We start from the raw sequence: 13787 nt of genomic DNA, 5'->3' as shown, positions 1-13787 counted from the left end.
GTGAGCAGAGGATGGACCCTTCTCAGCCACATCTGAAGCCTGTAATGCAGCCTCAATATTCAGGAGGTTTGGCTGACATGGTGTTGTAATTGCTTTTAAAACACTTACCTGCCCAGCCTTGTGTGAAAAAATGCAGATTAGGGTTTCAGCCTGTTCCTCTTATCAGTCTGCATCTCCCTGGTACACCAGAGCAGAGAGAGAAGGAATATGGTAAACAGAAGCTCCCTGGCCCATCCATGGTCTGGGGTAGTGCTCTCCTGGTCTCACTTTTGTTGCCGTCTTGCGATGTGGGAGATGGTTTCCATCTACCTGCATATACTGTTCTCTGATCATAAGTCAACAGCTCTCAACATCCTATCCCAACTATTTATTCCTTTCTATTCTAAAATGTCAGCTTTTATGCAAGTGCTAGTTGTGTCTGGGTCAATGATGGTCCTGAGTTTGGGGATGAGGTGTGAACATCCTGAGAGAGGGCTGTGACAGAGACTACATTTTTGGACAGGCTTCTGTTGAACATTCAGGCGCCCTACAGCCACCAGGGTGACTGTCAACCAGGATGTTCTGTACACCAGGGGAATTGCTGTATTAGCTCTGTTTCATGGTGTAATCCTTAGTTCTGGTGTGAAACTCCTAGGCAGCTAGGTCACCTCCTTATCATGGAAAATACACGTTTTATTTTGGAAAAACTTCCTTTTTGGGCAAACAGAGGTTAAGGGTGCTTCTCCTGACTTGTGGAGCCTTGGCCGTCCATGTTTTAATCCACCTCTGTGTTGCCTATGACCCATGTATCCACGTTTGTTCCGCTGTCATTTCCATACACGTCTCTCATTCTCCACGCTCGTCTGTGGCGTAGAACAACGTAGTTTGCTCTCGTGTCAGTAGCATTCCTGCAACATGACTACACCATGTTGTGCAATTTATACTTTTCCAGTTAATGTGTCAGTTTGTCCGTCTGGATTAGATCCAACAACTATTAGTTCATTTTGTAATATGTCTGATTTGCTTTCATCTCTACTCCTGATGCTGCCTCTGATCAGGCAGGTTGTAGCAAATCCCATGTTTCTCTTTTTTTTCTTAGGGTTTTTGTTTGTTTGTTTTGGTTTAGTTTTTTTGTCTCTGGTGCGTTCCCTGATGATACCATGTCACTCATCATTTCAGATCCTTCCCATCTGCTCCTCATTTGCTTTGCTCTGCCTTTAAGATTATCCACCACTTTTTGTCTATCTCACTTCCTTCTAAATGCTTTATGAGCCCTCTGAGCTTGTCCTTAACTTTTCTTTTATTGTCATGCTGAAGTAACAATTTAAAGATGTTTGAAATCTTTTCCATGTAAATGATTCAATTCCTTAATCTTTAGCAAATATTTCCACAAAGGTTTGACATATTTTTACTCAGTATTTGGCATTTATCCTTTAAAATGCCATGTATTTTTTTTTTTTAATCTCATAAGAACTGGGGTTTTAATACTTCTTCCTGTACATTCTTCTGCTCTGTCATTTTGGCTCCTATATGAATACTTTTTCTGTAGAAGGTTTCATGATCTTTTAGGTTTTAATGCATTTTTCCCCTCTTACCTTTGTTTTATAATTATTTGTATTCATGCATCTTCTCATAATGTAGGAACTGTATGTGCCAAGGAATTCCTGAGACTCATGGACACCTAACCTTAAATGAAATCTAAGAAGAAAAAGATAAGAAGAAATTACAATAGCACTGAGAGCAAGAGATTAGAACAGGGTATTTGGTTAAAATGCGGTTTTTGTAATATATGTTCCTGAAAGTTGCAAATGTATTCTGTTATGTTTATGAGTCAACTTTTGTTATGCAGAGTTATAAAGGTATTCAGCCTCTGTGGATCCAAATGATGTGAGTTATTCAAAAAAGAAAAGCAGGTTGATACTGTGAAAGTGCTTCTCTGAAAAAAAAAAAAAAAAAAAAAAAGAATAGAAACCTCATCATTCTCCACTTGGGTAGGATAACATTTCTCACTGGCATAGACACCTCTTCAACTGTACTAGCTGCTAGGGAACAGTGCAAAATTATATAATTTAGACATACGAGGAAGTAAAATTAAATAGCCATGAGATGAGCATACCATTAAACAGATCTAATTTATAATGGACTCTTATGCAAATTGCCTTTGAGCACTCAGTAAAAGAAAATGAAAAGAAATTAATAAGGATAGCTCAGACAAAAAAGTTGCAGAGGAAAAAAAAGTAAAAGCCTGTTCCAGCTCACTCTCCACACACTCCAGAGTGTTAAATAAGCATTCCCATTAGCCACATAAATATAATGATGTGATAATAAAACTTGCACTTAACTTTTAAGGACCAAACTCCTAATCACTTTGCTGCAGTTGCTCCAACCAGATGAGTAAGATTTCAAATAAAATACATTTACTTTGTCATGTGATTCATTAGTGGAGGAAGAGAGATGTGTTTTCATGAGTATTTTGCTCTTTGCTAGCTGCTGCATATCAGCCCTCGGTGAAATCTAGGCAGTTCCTTGCCTTGCCATTAGTATGGGATTGCAGGTTCCTGGGCACCACTGATGCTCCTCCTGCTGCACAGCCCCCTCTGATGGGTTAAGGAAAGGACTTCTCACCAGTTTTCCTCCCTTTTTGTTGTTCTATGAAAGACGTGGGGAGCAGGGAACTCTGACAGCTCAGAACTGCTGAAAGTAATTTATTGTAAAAGATTTTCAGTTAGTTTGGAATTTGTAGTGTCCTCTGATAAAGACATTAATATGAGGAATTATATACTGAATATATTCAATTATAGGAAACCTGTATTTTCTCACAGAAGAGAAATGTTTATTTCTACCTTAGTTCGAAAGTGATATAATATTCTGCGTGTTTGCAAAAATCAAGACATACAGCTTTTCCATGTTCCCTGTATCCTTCTGATTACAGAAAGGAAGAATTTTAGCTCTGTCCAGTGAAGCCATTAAAACAATCTGCAGAACTCTGTCGTTTTTCTTGGCATTAAGAGGGTTTTGCAATAGTTGACTTGTTTAATTAGTACTGGCCATCTTGTTCCTAATTATTGTTGCTTTCTCACATTTCCAGCTGAGGCAGAATATACTAAAGTGAAGTCTTTTCTCTTTATGTGTATTATAATAATACATTTAAATATTTATACAATGAGAGAGCAAGCCTATAAACACACCATGTATATGGTTTTGCTGCAGATGGTATATTTTTATACTTGACAAGCAGGACTTTATTCCGAAGAATTTAAGAAATCCTGCAAGCAATGCCATCTTCCTGTGCTAGCTTTTTGGTATTGAAATGCTGTTACGGGTGTGCTGATCTGTGGGAAGAAAGATCCATCCCTGTAGTATTTTATGGAATTAAAATGATCATCTTTTCCATTCCCAGTTGTTCTTTTCTCCAGTAAACAAGGGCTTGTAGCTATACCTAGTTTGTGTCCTTTAAAATTCTCTAATGGAAATAGGGTTTTCCACTGGTTATATTTTCAACCCTCGAAGCATTCGATTTCTGACAGTGGAATATGATACTTAAAGCCACAGACATTAATTATTACCCATTGGAGGTCGCACTTTCAACCCATGGGACATTAATTTTCCTGATATATGGAAAATTCCAGCCTGTTAGTTTTAATTAAATATTTCAGAAGCACATTTTCTTGTAAATGGACTACAGTTTCTTATCCTTTACCCTTGATATTTGGCTAATTCTGCATATAATTATCATCTTATTTTGCAAGCCTCCTTCAAAGCGCTTTCCTGTCTCGAAACTCCATTCAGCTGTTACAAATTTGTCATTTAAAAAAGAAAAGTGTCTTTGCCAGTCATCGGCCAACATTGTCAAGAAGGAGATGGGGAAAACCATCTTTCAGGTTTTCTTGGGAAGTGAAATTATGATGACATAGCAGTCCTTCCTTGTGCCAGCAAACTCGTGTCTCTTAAGCATGTATAATCCCAGTGTGAGGCCAAGCAGGAGGGTCAGCAAAGCTGTGGGTGGCAGAGAGGATGGTTATCAAATTGTCTCGTACAGATGAGGTGACAAGTGAGGCATGAGAGAGTGCTTCCCACTGTACCCCCAGGAACCCAAGAGTTTCTGCTGAGGCTGGAAGGTGAGGATGCTGGTTGTTCCCCAGATCCTGGCATAGCCCAGTCTGCTCTCCTGATGGGTATAGCAAATGCAGATTAGGAGCAGGACCATGTCACCAGATTTGGATCCCATAGTATCTCAAGTTTTTTCCCTGAAGGCCGTATGAAGGAAGCTGGAATCTACATTTTTCCATCTGAAAAGGAAAAAAGTTTTAATTTTCTTTACAGAAGTGTCTCTGCTGGGGGTCTACAATCAATGCTGTTTTAATATGTGAAAGTGCAGTTGTGTACTGCAGAGGGATCCTTGGAGGGGAGTCAGGAAGGAATTGGGACTTTGCAGTTGCTGGGATTTTGCTGCTGCTGCTGTTGCTGCTACAGAGCAGCAGAGCACTAAGGCAGCAGCAAAATCTTTCTGTTAATGCTTCCAGCCCATTCCCAAAGCCATTCAGGTCTCAGGTAGCACTCCCAGTGGCTGAGCACTCTCCTCCTCGGCATTATGGTTTTGTCAGAAGGCTCCATCCTCTGATACTATCTTGCTCTTCTCTAAACAATTAATAAAATGCAGACAAAAAGCCTAGAGGTTTAAAATATGTAATTATATAAGTAATTTAGAACTAGGAAAATGCTGCAGAAACCAATTACAATTATACATTTCAGTAATGACTGACTTGGCCAAATGCATGTTTTGTGTGTGAATTCCATGATAAATTTGAAGATGACATGCTTGAGTATAAGGGGAAATTAATTCTAAATGCTGAGTACTTCCATATTAGACATAAAATGTGGCTCATACACCCAGTGAACAGGAGCCTGTGTTCTGTGGGCTGTCGCAGTTTAAATTTTGAGCAGTAGGGCAGGCAGTAACAAGTCTTTGAGGAAAAAGCTTGAATAGTTCAAGGGATGTCTTTGAAAAAAAAAAGTGTTCTGTACCTGCTCATGATGCAAAATATAGTTAATTCCTTATATTTTACAGATTTCATGCAACTTGAATTGATTCAGGTATTTATTACAGACTTGTAAATGGCCAGCTGGGGTTAATGGAGTTTTATTTCTTTCCTGGTCTCCTCCCAGCTGGTGAGGAACTATAGATGAGATTTGTATTCTGTTCACAGCTTATATATATACCTGCTCCAGGCACAGACATCATTCCAAACTCAATTTGGGTTGCCTGTGCCGTTTTCAAAGGGAGGATATTTGGCTGTTGATGCAACACAGTGTATAGTCACCTGGAGCCCTGCCCCTCTGAAGTTCCCTGAGACCCTGCTGCAAGCCCTGCTGCCTCCCTCTCTTTGAGAGCTACTTCTGTTTTTCGCCTCTTGAACATCTTCTGGACATCCTTTTCTGCTGGCCAGCTGGGGTGCTTTGTGCAGCCAGGAGGGCTGATCACCTCTGAGTATTTGGTGGCTTTTTTTTGTTGGTTTGGTTCGGTTTTGGGTTTTCTGGGTTTTTTTTTGTTGTTGTTGTTGTTGCTGGTGGTTGGGGTTTGTTGGCTATTTACTGCTTTTAAAACAAAACAAAAATAATGTGCCATGACTGTTTGTTGTCAAAAAGTACTTCCACACTGAACGTACAGATGTATGAACAGGCGCATAAAATCAGACCTGCCAATCACTCCTGCTCATTTCATTGGGAAACCACCAGCGACTCAGGAGTGTTTTGCAAATGCCCCAGTGCAGAAACAAAACATTTATTTGGTGTTACTCTGAGGATTTTATTTGGCATTTTCAGCCCATCCTATTGCTCTAACTAAAGCTGGTTTGGGAGATCCACATCTAGAGATGTTGCAAGACCTGTTGCCAAGCAGAGGCTCTCTATGTGGCTGCGTGGTTCCGGTGATCAGCGGGTGGTGGCTAAAAATGGAGAGATTTTTCTGTGCTGTTAGAGTGTTCTGGCTGACTCCTGCCACATGCACTTAACTTTTACTTTAAAGCATTACCTCACATTGAAATGTTATCAACTCTGTACATTTTACATTACCACAATGTGCTGCCCCTCTCCTCAGCTGTGCCTGCCCTAGTGTTGGTTGCAGCAAATGGTACCCAGAAAGTGACCTGGGTTTAAAAAACAAGTGAAAACCAAGCAAAGAACCAAACCAAACTATTCCCCAGGTAGTTTCCAAACTAAATCAAGTTCCCTGTTCAATACTTGGAAAGCAGAGTGAGTCAGTTCAGGGGGTTGGAGCATCTAGAGGGGATGGGCTGTGCTGAAGGGGACTATCAAAAGTCCAAAATAATTAAGGGGTTGGCATCTTATGAGATACAGATACAGTGAGGTAGGTGAAGAAGCTGCTGGCCTGGCTTCTTCCCTTCCACCTCCCCAGCTGTGCTGCTTGGAACTTATTGAGGCCATGCTGGAAAACATGTGGCTTACACAGTGGTTAGAAACCAGCCCTTTTCTAATGAAACAAAGCCACAGAGCTGCTTCAGTGAAGTTTGCCTGAGAGGGTTTTGTAGCACTGGGCCATTTGAACAGCTCTTGAGCTGAGCTTGGTTTGACTCTGCTCCTTGTCTCCTGTTTCCTCTCCAGAATTGGCCGGCTTTTTGATGGCACGGAGCCCATTGTCCTCGACAGTCTCAAGCAGCATTATTTCATCGACAGAGATGGGCAGATGTTCAGATATATCTTGAATTTCTTAAGGACATCAAAACTCCTAATTCCTGATGATTTCAAGGTGAGATTTCAAGGGACTTGGGTGTTTTACATGTACCTTGGTAAAGCAAGTATCTGGTGTATAGTCAAAACAGAGCCCTGGATAGGGAAGGGGAACTTGCAGGGTATGGTGTTTGATTTTACGTGCATGGCAAAAGTCAGAGTAAGGTTGCTAAAGTGGTGTCTTTCTTTCCTAGGGTGGCATCAATATTAAACTTTCCCCTCCTGGCTATAGTGGTAATACAGCAACCTTGCCAGATCTGACCTAGGCAAATTAAATATTGTACCATACTCATGGAAACAAAAATGATGTTAAAATCTGCAGCTTACTGCTCATGAGCTTTGCTAATTACTTGTCCTTTCATCCATTTTTATGCTTCCCCAGTGATTGCAGCAGCTCCAGTTTCCACTCCCACACTGCAATTCAGAAAGTGATGTGTGAATCACAATATTGACAAAATAAACTGCACACATGGTAATATTTGGGCATTAAGTCATAGAATCTTTTCTTCTGCAGACTCTTGGATGCATACTGCAAGTTTAATTTTTGGAGTTTCAGAGAAGTCAGGAATTAATAGTTCTATGTTTATTATTTAAACTTTAATAAAGAACCTGCTTTTTTCTTTTCATTTTTTACTAAAAATTGAACTAGTGGTAGTTCATTGTCAGACAAAGCCTACAGAGGCAGATCTTCAGAATCCATGTGATTTTTATCTGCTAGTAGATATGAGTATGTATTTCAGCAACCTTTGAATCATCTGCTGTAGACACATCCTTGCTGCTCCCATACGTGACAAGTGTAGATCTCCCTGAATAATGTGGGAGTTTGGAGCTAACAGATAAGCATCATTTCCTTCTTTTGAAGCCTTAGCATGGCTTTGTGCTGCTCTCGGCACTTCTCCTGCAGGTAATCAGAAATACAGAAAAAGGAAAAGGCACCTTTCATGCAATATTAAGAAATTACATATGCAGAGCCTTTTAAACACATAAATATACTGTAGCTGTGCTGAAATTAAAAATGTAACTCCTGGCAAGTTCACCCAACGGTGATGTTCAAAGGCCTGTCCTCCCCAGTTATGCTTTAAGGTGTACAAAAAAATAGTGATTAAAATGAACAGTGTTTCTTGTTTCTTAGAAATACATAGATAACATTACTTTTTTGTTACACAATAAATGTAAGCAGTATTTTTACCATGTTTTAGGTGTCCTCATCAAGTATTTGGTTTCTAGTCCAAATTCAGGACCATACTGACTGTTAGCAGGCTTCTCTTGTCATTCTGTTTCTCTCTCTTCCCTAATTCTTATGTATCTATTTCCCTGTATAAAAATTTTCCAAATGGTTTTATGCTCTTACACCTAGAAAAACAAGATTTTTTAAAAAATGTTTTTTAAATTTAAAAAATGGCAGTAGGCAGACTCCACATCATCAGTTCTAAATTACTTCTGCAGTGGCTATGCCCAGAAACGCGTTCCCTCTGCTCTGGCATTTGAGATGATGTAGTAAACAATACTAGTGGCAAAATAGGGAAGTATTAAAAAATACTTAATTTTTAAAATGCACTAATATGTGCAAACATTATGCAAATATCTGAATCATTTTACACTAACAACCATTGCAGGCTCCCTCATTTACATTCTCATACCTGTTACAATGCCTGCTAGTATTGCTGTAAGACACAGTGGATCCTAGTGATGAATTTTCTGAATCCTGATTGAATTCTGTTCCATCTGTTCAATGAGATCATTATTATATGACATCACTGTGGGGATGAAATATGGGGAAAAGTGTGTTTTGTTTTGTTTTGTTTTGTTTTTTTGCAGAAGGGAGTTAAGCAAGCATAGACTTTCCCTACTCTTAAAAGTGCTGCTGTATGCCTTGTGTTTCAAGTGGCTGATGGTTTTTTTTTTTTTTGCTTGCACTGTTACTTTATTACACCTTCTTACACAGTAATTAGGAGCTCTGTCTGAAGGGCTCCAGACCTAGAGCAGTGTCGGCCTGAATAACCATATACCTTAAGCATCATGTTAGCAATGCCTCTCTTAACTGTGCACAGTAATGTATGTGTCTTTCAGGACTACAGCTTGTTATATGAAGAAGCAAAGTATTTCCAGCTTCAGCCCATGCTAGGAGAGATGGAACGGTGGAAACAGGACCGGGAGAGTGGCCGCTTCTCCAAGTCCTGCGAGTGCCTGGTGGTGCGAGTGGCCCCAGATCTCGGCGAGAGGATCACACTGAGTGGAGATAAGTCATTGATAGAGGAGGTGTTCCCAGAGATCGGGGATGTGATGTGTAACTCTGTCAATGCCGGCTGGAACCACGACTCCACACATGTCATCCGATTCCCGCTGAACGGATACTGTCACCTCAACTCAGTTCAGGTACAAAGTCACACATGCACGTGTTTAGAAAGGGAGCTGCTGGCCAGGTACCAGTGGGCTGACCCTGTTCCATGTCACTGGAGCGTTTTGGTGAGCAGAATCAGGTGGAGGCTTTAAGCAAGACATTTACTTCTGTGTGTCGAGTTCTCTTTCTCCATTTAATTCATGTATCACCAAATCTCTTTGCATAGAAAGCACAGTAGTGTTAGAATTTTCTGTGGTTATAGGGAAAACCCTTCACTTCCACTTTCAGCGTTTTTTCCTGATTTTTTTATAGCATAGTAGAGAACTGTTGCCATTGATAGGACAGAGGATAATGATGTAAATTAAAACAGGGTAGACTTTTACTAGCTAAAAGGAAGAAAAATTGTCAGTGAGAGTGTTGAAACACTGGAACAGGTTTCCCAGAGAGGTGGTGGAATGCCCCATCCATGGAAATATCCAAGGGTAAGGTTGGACATGGCTCTGAGCAGCCTGATTTAGTTAAAGATGTCCCTGCTCTTTGCAGAGGGGTTGAACTACGTGATCTTTAAAGGTCCCTTTCAACCCAAAGTATTCTATGATGCAATGTAGCAATGTCTAAAATCAGTAGATGTTATGAAATGGATAAGAAAATATCTGGGAGACAAGTGCAGGTAATTCCTGGAATAATTGTAATCAACTTTCAGTGTTAGTGTTACGTTTTTATCCTTTGTTGGTTAAAAGCAACCAACCTCAGACACCTGCCTGCACTTAGTTAGCACATCCAGCACTTCCCATGTGGAAACATCAATAGCACAATTGATGCTGCTTGGTTTAAACACACCTCCTAAATGCTGCAGGCTCATGAGTGAATTCTTGTACAGAACAGGCTTGCAAGCTGAGCTTGGCATCTTTTCCTCTGCCAGGTCCCACTGTCCAGGAAGGGAATCAAATAGTCGTTAAGGTTGGAAAAGGTCTCCAAGATCAACAGGTTCAGCCTTTGATCAAAACCCCACCACCTTAACACCACAGCGCTAAGTGCCACATCCAGTTATTTCTTGAATATTTCCAGGGACAGTGATTCCACCACTGCCCTGGGTAATCCATTCCAATGCTTAATCACTCTCATAGTGAAGAAATTCTTTCTGATGTCCTACCTAAACTGAGTGTCCTCTGGTGCATCTTGAGGCCATTTCCTTTTGACCTGTTGTTGCTTTCCTGGTAGAAGAGCCTAACACCTGCCCTGCTACAGTCTCCTTTCAGCACCCCTGAGCCTCTTTTTCTTGACATGAGGCAAGCTGAGCACTGGAGCACATTCTGAAGGCTGACCAGGCACTGCACTTGTGTTAGCATTTAATACAGGGTTCTAAATAAACCTATCTATACCTGTCTAACCAAGCAATGTTATGCTTGGACAGTTGTCTCTTGCTGGCCTTGATTGTCATGCTGAAACATCAAAATTGTTTTGTCATAGAGATTAATGCAAATTTAGGACAGCCTTAGATATCAGATTACAACTGAAAAGAAGTTTCAAGGCTGGCTGCTTAGCTACATCATATGATAGTTATCAAGGCAGTTGTATCCTTCAGCACTTTGCCACTTATTCTGATGCTTACATTTTTGTTGCACAAATTAGAATTACAAAGCATATTTACTGATGTGAAAAACCTGAGTCAGAGTGGCAAAATACGTACAGGATTCAAGAGAGGTAATGATCTCACATTGATAACAGGAGGACATAAGCATCTCCCAGTACTAATAAAAATGGGAGACAGGACAAGGACTACCAGTAGACCTGAAGAGTGAGGTACAGACCAAATGGATGGTCCAGGGCTGAGCTAGTTTCCAGAGTTGCTGCCACCACATTTTTCCTCAGGACCTCAGTTCTCCTGTTTTTTTTTTAATGGCTTGCACTGACACATTTGGGCAGGGGCAGGCGATTTTGGCATATATTGTTAAAAGCTAAAGATCACGTGTGTTTTGATCGCTGTTTCCAAGTCTCTTTTCCTACCCCTTCCTTTTTGATATGACTGCTGTGCAATTAGCCATGCTCAAGAACTTTGGAAAGACATTTGCCAACCTGAAGCATTTTATGTAAAGATGTGGCATGTCTTCTTTGAAGCATTTTTAAACCTCGGCTTGCTTCTTCCCCTGCCTTAGTCGTTTGCAGCCTTCTGCTCTTCTGCTTGCCAGTGTTGTCCCAGCATGCATGCAAGCCAATTTGACAACTGGTGAAACAGCTGGGAAAGCCATGGTAGGCACCTGATTCCAGCACAACCCTTGTGAGGTCTGGGCGTGCTGAATAGAGGGTCCCACATCTTCTGGGGTCCAGGAGCATCAGCCCCTTCCTTGAGCCTGGCGGCTGTCAGGCTGATCCTGGTAAAGCCCTGGAAGTCTCCTTCAAAGGAAACACAGAAGAGGTGAAGATTATGATAAAAGTATCAAAGAGTCGTTTTTTATGTCCTAGTAAATACCATGGTAGGTTTTGTGAAATTATGGCCATGTTACCTACACTGTCACCATTTCATTGAGGTGTTTGCTCATGTGCTGTGTATTTGCCCTTTCGTGTGTTTGCCCTTTCGTGTTGTAAATTCTATGAAGCAAAAAATGTGGGGTTTTTAGTCATGTTTCTGTGGCCAGAAGGATTTGTTGGCAGTACTAAAAAAATAAAATAAAGTTTTCTTCATTTTTTCTTTTTTTACTGCTCAGTGGCCATAGAAGAAATCAATCCAGTATAATTAAGCTGTGTAACCACTTTTTTTTTTCTCTAGCTGAATCCATTTGAAAACAGCAGTTATTATCACTGGACAGCAAACAGTCTGTTTATTTACTTATACATTGGTGTTTGTTTCCTCTTTTTTGCAGGTACTTGAGAGGTTACAGCAAAGAGGGTTTGAGATTGTTGGCTCATGTGGAGGTGGGGTGGACTCTTCCCAATTCAGTGAATACGTACTGAGACGAGAACTCAGAAGGACATCTCGTGCACCCTCTGTCATTCGAATAAAGCAAGAGCCTCTGGACTAAAATGGACATGTTTCTTTATGCAAAAAAAAAAAAAAAAAAAGAAAAAAAAAGAAAAAAAAAAAGGAAAACAAAGAGAAAAAAAAATGGGGACATTTCATGTGCAGTTTGGACTCCAAACAAGTCCTGGAACTAAAATCAAATAAAAACCACATTTATATCAAATATAGAGACCACACCTGAATTCATATGGGAACACTTGGAATAGTAGTGATAATAATAATCACCTCAAGGTATAAAAGAAAACACACACACATAAAAAATATGTATGTATATGTATGTCTGTACATATATATATGTATGTATATGTCAAAGGGTAGGAAATGCAATGACAAAATGTGGTAGATGAGGTTGGTGCTGTGATGGCCATTAAGTGTCCTAGGCCCTTCCTGGGCCCACTTAACGGTGTACAAGCCATTGCCAGGGGGGGATTCATAGATTACTCTTCACCCATTTCATTGCCAAACAGCCATCCACTTTTTAATGTGTACACACCTTGACTCAACTTTATTTGCATATGGAGATTTATGTCTGTCTTTTTTAGAGGTGGATGGGCAGGTGTTCAGGAGATGACCATCCATTGCATTGGAAAGCTGAAATTTTAAATGTAGTTTGTACAGAAGTCGCACACTTTTTGTCTGCCCTCACAGATGTGAAAGGTTAACTTTTCTTTTGAATGAGGTTTTTTGTTGTTTTGTTTTGTGTTTTTCAAAGGGGGCCAGAATAATTAATATTTGGTAGAGATGCTCTGGTTTGAATCTGCTGCTTTCCTACAATTTTTTCAAATTTTATAATGTATTAAATACAATAAACTCCTGTTTAAAATAACAAGGGTCTGGTTTAAGCCAACAGAAGCAGAGAGGTGGGTTTGCACTGCACTCCAGCATGTAAAGGGGCAAGGCAGTGGGCAGGCAGTGCTGCCTGCACAGGGTGGAGTGAGTTAAAGGCAGCAGAGGCTGTTGAGGGATCTTCTGGTGTGGTGCACATGGCTGCTGTTCCTTCAGTCCTGTCCCTTTTAAGCTTTGTCCCAGTTGGAAGAGAATCTGTTGGTCAGACCTGAAAATAACACCAGCTCAGCCTAGGGAAACCCATCAAAAAATGACACCTGGTTCTGTAAACTTCAGTGTAACAGTGAATCCTTGCATCAGTCCTTCTTGATTAAGGAGTTGGCAGCTTTGACTCTCCAAGGTCTTGCCTTGCTGAGTGTTAGTCAGCCTTGCTGGGTTTTCAGGTTGCTCATTTCCCTTTTCAGGTTGCTCATTTCCCTCGTTTCAAGCCACTGTTGTTGGGCCTAGAGAGTGACACGGCCAGCCCCTTGTGTTACCCTTGGTAGCAGGCGGTAAATCCACGTCCTGCATTAGGTGTCCTGCGAGCTGCTCTCACAGTCTCACTGAGGCCATCTCTGCAGGCGCCATCTCCAGGCCTGTGAGACAGCAGAGGCACCACATCCCAATGCCACTGCACTGATTGCTCAAGGATTGATGCACCAGCAACCAGCTTTCCTCCAAAGTCTCTTTTTATGCACTGTTACAGAATATGACTGTGTGTTTATCTTAGTACGGAAATTTCTATCAACGCAATGGTGCTGGCGTTCCATTCATTTTGGTGACACTTTGCTATTTATTTAAGAAAAGAAAAAAAGAAACTGTCAGATACATGTAACAGTCACACGGTTTTTAATATAGTCTGTTAACTAAAAGAAA

The 13787-nt window shown here is 40.7% G+C and overlaps 1 protein-coding gene across 5 annotated transcripts in view; it reads left to right on the top strand.

Annotated features, from left to right (window-relative positions):
* Nucleotides 1-13320, top strand: part of KCTD1 (potassium channel tetramerization domain containing 1) — a 100181-nt gene extending 86861 nt beyond the window's left edge. For 4 of the 5 annotated variants that reach the window (XM_066330214.1, XM_066330204.1, XM_066330186.1 and 1 more), the window contains exons 3-5: nt 6601-6745; nt 8797-9102; nt 11929-13312. In XM_066330214.1, the coding sequence (XP_066186311.1) occupies nt 6601-6745; nt 8797-9102; nt 11929-12087 (610 nt within the window). In that variant the 3' untranslated portion in view covers nt 12088-13312. Of the gene's footprint in view, nt 1-6600; nt 6746-8796; nt 9103-11928 lie in introns of all 5 variants that reach the window. The other variant, XM_066330175.1, reaches the window with a different exon arrangement.
* The last annotated feature ends 467 nt before the right edge of the window (nt 13321-13787 follow it).

The sequence above is a fragment of the Sylvia atricapilla genome, chromosome 1 (genome assembly GCF_009819655.1).
Source record: "Sylvia atricapilla isolate bSylAtr1 chromosome 1, bSylAtr1.pri, whole genome shotgun sequence".
Lineage (NCBI taxonomy): Eukaryota > Metazoa > Chordata > Aves > Passeriformes > Sylviidae > Sylvia > Sylvia atricapilla.
Note: the sequence above shows the minus strand (reverse complement) of the source record. Positions and strands in the feature narration are given on the sequence as shown.